The sequence below is a fragment of the Merops nubicus genome, unplaced genomic scaffold (assembly GCF_000691845.1).
Source record: "Merops nubicus isolate BGI_N331 unplaced genomic scaffold, ASM69184v1 scaffold35192, whole genome shotgun sequence".
Taxonomy (NCBI): domain Eukaryota; kingdom Metazoa; phylum Chordata; class Aves; order Coraciiformes; family Meropidae; genus Merops; species Merops nubicus.
Window position 1 is genome coordinate 3,412 of NW_008596187.1, and position 6,549 is coordinate 9,960.

Genomic DNA, 6,549 nt, shown 5'->3' on the forward strand with positions numbered 1-6,549 from the left:
CCATTTGCTAATCCACATCTTTCAAATATTAAATAAATTTCCTTAAAAGCAACATACGTAATTACAACGGGCATCAGTTTTAACGGGCATTACTTTTGAAGGAAACAAAGTCTCCCTTATTTCTTAATTCTGATCATCTTGCTTTGTTTATTCTCACTTCACCTTTTTTTAAGTATGCGCTTTTGTTTGGATTTCACCCAAAACCAAGGCACTTCTGCATTTGCAGGAGAATTCTCAGGTCTCAGTATCACGCTTCCTTTGAAAGGGTCGCATTAAACTGCAACACGAACCTGGCAGAGAGCTGCTGCAGGATGCAACTGAGCATGTTTAGCTGGCACAAGCACTGCCCCCTCTGCAAAGCACCAGCATCCCTTGGGACTCAGCCAGACTTAGTCCCTTACAATCCAGTATCGCTCCCATCTGTGGAGTGCGTGTACTACATGGATCCACCTCTCCCAGGGCAAAGCACCTCCCTGCATCTTTGCCCCGCAGTGGAGAGGCTCTCTATGATGCTGTTAAAATATCTGAGACTGGTTCAACTCAGTATAAAACAAACTTCAGCTGGCTTAAATGTTAAGATGGGCTTTTACTCACAGCTGTCACAGAAACCAAGCCAAGAATGTCAAAGTGGCAGTTAACAGACATCAGGGGGAACTGGCTAAGGAACAGCCCTTGGGGCCATAAAGTAAGGAGGATAAACATTTAAATTCTGAAAAGTCCTGTTGTATTTCTTCAGCACAGTACAGAAGAACTTCAGATGGATTGGAGAGATTCATTGCTGTAAGAAACAGGAAAAAAATGCAGAATCTTTGTTTACCTAGGTCTGTGGTTTCTATGTACCTACTTTTTACTACGTTCATTTCTTGACTCAAAGTGAAAATGGGAATTCACCCTTTTCTCTTTTTTTCCTGTCCAATGTGCAGATGGGGCAGATTTTCATTCACTCCATCAATCCCTGCCCCCTACGCACAAACTTGCATACAGGCACCTAGCCAGTGGAAAAGAAAAAAGGGTTACTCATTAATCCACTCTACAAAGCTTTCCAAACTGAAATGGGTGGGTTTTACATCTCCAGCAAGGAGCAGTATATAGGTAGGTGCGTACCATACCTGAGCACAGCTCAAACCAAAGTGTTCATCTTCAGTAGCACAACTTTGCTCCTGGCACATTTTAAAATGAAACTCATCAGTATGGAGAGGATGATTATTTTCTGTATGCTTTTATTCTGTGCCAGAGTGGCACTGGGTGCAGCTCAACACAAAACAGCAAAATACAAACAGGTTTTGAAGACAATTAAACGGTTAGCACCCACAGTGAAAGATAAGGTAAGAAAACTATTTGTCATAATACAGAAATTATTTCCAGGCATTCTGTATTGCTTAGAATATATCTTATGAGAGACATCACTTTCAAATGTTAAACTTTTCTAACTTAGATTTGTTTTACTGCAGGATGTTGAACTTCTGCATACACCAGAAAACCCTGTGGTGAGACTGCTTTTAACATTTCTTTCTAACTGTATCTATTCGATTTGCTACTGGTTTATTCCATTGACACGTGGCAGATGCCACCTTCTTCACATCTCTGACCTACTACTCTTAATGCAAGCTAGACTGAATAAGAAAGTACTTTGATAAAAATTCATTATTTCTGGATTTTTAATGGCAGAAGTGTTTATATTATGCAACCTTAATTACTATTTTGCTATCATGTGTGTATTCTCACACACCCACAGAACCAAATCTGTATCTATTCTGTTTACTCAAAAAATGGTGCTAAGAGTGAGGAGTCATACAAGATCCAGGTAAGCAGCAGTGCTCTTTGGGGATGCAGGTTTTGGGAGCTGAAGCTGAGCTGAACCCAAAGGGACCCCCCTTGCCTCCCACTGATGTCCCAAGAGCAGAACTGTAAGGCCATGTTGCCCTTCTCTTCTGTGTAGCCACACTGGCTTCTCTGAGACTATCCATGCACAAGGGCTGTGCTATCAACAGGAAGACAAAATTGCATTATGCAAGTATTCTCTAGGGACTACAGTTAAAGTTATAAGAACAGGTCCCTGTGAATCTCTTTTTAATGCATTTATTTATTTATATCGTATTTAATGCTGATATTTGGCATGTTCCAAGGTCAAGAACTTATTATAGATAGTAAATGACACCGGAGTCACAGAAAGCATGTGCATACTTGAAAGTGGCAGGATGCAGGGTTTGCTATGAAATTAACTGCTAATGGTAGTAACAAAGTGCCTTCTCTGGAGCATGCCCAAAGAAGGGCAACAAAGAAGGAGCATCTGAAGGAACTAGAGCTGTTAAGCCTGGAAAAATGGAGGCTCAAAGGAGACCTTCTCTCTCTCTCTCTACAGCTACTGGAATAAAAGGAGGTTGTAGCAAGGTGGAGGTCAGGTCCTTCTCCCAAGTAACAAACAGAACTCAAGGAAATGACCTCAAGTTGCACCAGGGAAGGTTTAGGTTGGATATCAGGAAAAATTTCTTCACTGAAAGGGTTTTCAAGCCCAGGAACAGGCTGCCCAGGGAAGTGGTGGAGTCACCATCCCTGGAGGGATTTCAAAAATGTGCAGATATGGTGCTGAGGGACATGTTAAGTAGTGGACTTGGCAGTGCTGGGTTAACAGTTGGACTTGATGATCTTAAAGGTCTGTTCCAACCAAAACTATTCTATAATTCTATATAAACTTAAAAAGTAAATGCATCCTGCTTTCTTTTGATAATCCCCAACATGCAACAGAAGTCTAGAGCTAGCTGTGCTTATTCTCAAGTTGCACTTCTCCTGTTATCAGCTGTCTTAAATTTACCCATAATTTTGCTATTTGAGCCCTGCTGACTGAGGAAGCAAGCAATTCTGACCAGTCTATAAAAATGAACCTTATGCATAGGTTTTGAAAAACGCCCAGAGCACAAAGCTATTCACTCAGGCCTCTAAACGCTCTTGCAAAATAACGACAAAAAGAAAGAAACTCACCTCATTTCACACAAGTTTTGTTAGCCTCCCCCTGGGCTTTGCAGTTGGGTGCATTTTTTACTTGCCAAAAACATACAGAAGCATGACCAAAACAGATACATTCCTTCTCATTGCTAGAAATAACTGCAGTGCAAAACCCTAATGCACCGTAACTAATTGCCGGGTTTTTTTTTTTTTGGTAGCACTCTTTCTAACTTGTGGTGTCAAAGTGAAAAGAAGGAGATGATTAGCTGTCATTTTACTGCTGGAGTTTGCCAGCACCCCCGAAAAAAAAGCAAACACAACTAGTGACTAATCTCTTAATCAGGTTGTGTTTTTTTTTTCTCAAGAAAAACTTGGGCACCTCAGGAAGGAAGACAACAGTTCATTTGCAGCTTAGAAATTTACAGTCTGGGAGGACCCAAATACCTCTGCTGAAAACTAGAGAAACGGAGAACTGAGATATTTAGAAGGTGCTAAATTGATAAAGGTTCAACCTCTGATGAAAGACTTGAAAAAAAATATTGGTGTTCTAATAGTAATTGCCACCAGCAACCATATTAACAAACTTATCATCCTAGAGGGTGAAAATGACATTTACTGGATTGTCCAGATAGCAACACAGGAATTACACTGGGCCAAAGCTGCCCTCAGGGTGCAACCACACCCTGCTGAAGCTGCATTTAATAAAAAGCCTTTCAAGTAACTATACTTCAAATATCAAAATATTGTTTCTATGATAACCCACTTAGACCTGATTTATGTTTAGCCTTGAATATTCAAGACTACTATCCTATACAACTCAAAGCTATATATAACTTTTTATAACATTCAAAATTCAGTGGTTTATCACTATTTGTTTCAACTTCCTTGAGGTTCCTGTGAGCAGGCTGTTAGATCAACTTAAATCCCAGTTTCCTTGAATGCTCAACAAAGAAATACCTTTTTTTAAAAAAAAAAAAATAAGAAAAAAAGAAAAGGAAAGTAAGAAGTTTAAAAGCTCAGTGGACATCAGCTCCATAGAATACATGCTGTGGCTGACAAAGAAGTCTTAAGTCTAAAGTGATGGGAGACTGGAGGGAAAATAAGTATCTATTGCTGGCGACTGACAGCGGGGCGGAAGCCAGTGACACAATGCTGATTTACATCAGATCAGCATCTAACCCCACTGATGGCTAGTTCAGGAAGTGAAGGCTTCCAGTTAGATGCAGAGTATTGCTGCAAACGGCCTCTGATGTGAGTATTTTACATGCTCGCCTAGCCCCCCTCAAACATTGCCAGTAGTCTGTGCTTTTTAAACCTCTTCCTCAGAGTGCTTAACCCATCACAACATACTACAACCCACAAGCCCTGGGGTCCTTTGCCCGTTGGCCTACCTACAGCTAACTGTTAATGCAGCAAAAAAAAAGAAAAAAAAGAAAGAAAAAAAGAAAGAGCATATATGTGAAATACTAGTTTCTCAGCTCATCACAGATGAGGCAAAAAAGGTTTTCAGTTTCAGCTGGAAAATTAGTCTCTTTAAGAACAAGTAGTTTTTTTCCAGTAAGCAAGACTGATTACGGTAAGAAGTTTGAAACAAACATAAATGTGTGGTTTTTAAGGAAAATAAAATGTTCTATTTAACCAATATAAAATGTTGCTATTAAAATTTGCTAAAATGAAGGTTGCCTTGTCCTTGACAAACTGCAGCAGCATCTAATAAACCAGAAGAGATTGAGCTTCAGCAGCAGTTAGCATGCAAAACAGGGATGATGGCTTTAGAGCCATTCTAAATTGTGTAATCAGCAGTTCTAAACGTTTCCTTCTTTGGAAAACAGAAAACAAGTTAAAAATCAGCTCCAGTAAACATTTTTCTTTCTGTATTGACTACAGATAAGTTTCAGTGATATTTTCCACAGCTGTGCTGCCCAGTGAGGGAAAACGGCCGCTGTGCAGGGAAGGAGATCCTGGGGAGCCTGGAGCCTCTCTGTGAGCATCAGTAAAATTACTATGCAGCTGCACCATGGAAGGGAAACAGCAGGTTGCCTTCACTCCAGACAAGCAGCAGCAACAGAATATTTATATCATCAGAATACATGACTTATTTTTCACGTTAGATACAGATGGTGCTTACTTCCCTTGACTTAGGTTGAACATGCACCTGAATTTAAAGCAACACAGTAAGACAATTCACTGGCTCCTCATCCTCCCTCTCATCCTTAATCCCTCTTTCCCTTTAATGAAGGAACTAATTTACTTCCGCACCTTCATTTCCCATGCTATCAAGTGAGAGCATTTGAATAGCATCTAAAACTGGGCAGTTCTACATCAATTCTAAGTTTCATTATTAAGTAGGCAATATTAGAAATGGCATACAAATTAGGAAGGAAAAAGTATATTCCCACATTTAGCACTGAGGAACAGTCCAGAGTGATCTAAGTTTTTAAAAAGGAAAAACTCACGCTCATGCTTGTGAAAACATCATCTACTCTTTGGTAGCATTTTTTTTCATTTGCTGTCATGATCAATAACAAGCTGGATATTTTAGACATTTATTATATGAGAAAATGAATAATTATAAAAGAACAGGCAGAGGAAATGTTAAAGGCCTCTTGTGTACTTAAGACTCGCTTAAAAAAAAAAAAAAAAAGCACTCTTCAGTTTTGCACATGGACCACAATCTAGCACATGCATGAAAAAAAGCCACAACATTTGTTTTAAACCTGTTCCTTCTTTTCCTGCCCTAGGATGGATGCCTGTTCACAGCTGTGAGCTGCTTCCAGAAGGGTGTACTGAAATTACAGCCACAAACCAGCCAAGTAAATCCTACATTCAGCCACGCTGTCAGAATCCTGAAGTCCCCCTTTGGGAACCCCGGAGAGGTAAGACGTCCTCACAATGCCCAAAGTCGTGACCATTGCTCCTTACTGCCTTTTGCAAACACCACCTGCAATGGTGGGGCTGCAGAAAGAAATCTTGTTAGGAAAACTGATCTGCCTTTCCTTACTTTGGAAATTAAAGAAGCCAAATTTTATGCACTTCTGGGAGAGGGACTCACTCTGCTCCTACCACTTGCACATATATAGTTTGCAACCACACAATGTGCTGGACAGAGGGATGGGGATTATGGCAAAAAAAAGTGACTGAAAGGTGTTGTTACTATATTGTTTCCCCTTCTGAAATAGCTTGTGTCTCAGCTTTCCCGTTTGTAAAAGGCTTGGATTACAACCCTCTTGATTTTTCAGTGAGAAAGCTTGAAGTATCATTTGTGATTCTGATGTGCTGTTTAGAAGTGTCATGATTTTCCTTATCTTCCAGAATTGTGAGACTCCATGTGAATCTTACGAGAAAAAAAAGCCCAAAGAGTTTTTGAAGAGCTTTGAAAAACTAATCCAAAAGGTAACCAGAGTTAATTACTCCTGTGTGCTTTCTGACATATTGCAAGCAATCACAGGTGTCCATGTTTTACACTGTTTCTAACAACACATTGTTTTTACAGTTTATCAAGGCCTAACAGAGGACAAAGCAGAGCTGAAGGCTACTGAAAATCTACAATTTAAAGCAGACACTATGTTATTTAACACAACGTGAAAAATGTAAATATTTTCCATT

The 6,549-nt window shown here is 39.8% G+C and overlaps 1 protein-coding gene across 1 annotated transcript; it reads left to right on the forward strand.

The window, feature by feature from the left end:
* Positions 1–1,190: 1,190 nt before the first annotated feature.
* Positions 1,191–6,336, forward strand: IL21 (interleukin 21; the record flags this gene model as incomplete). Its single annotated transcript, XM_008936315.1, has 4 exons — positions 1,191–1,325; positions 1,452–1,487; positions 5,685–5,819; positions 6,256–6,336. Coding segments are annotated over exons 1-4 (387 nt in total), but the record flags the coding sequence as incomplete, so codon positions are not given.
* Between the last annotated feature and the right edge of the window lie 213 nt (positions 6,337–6,549).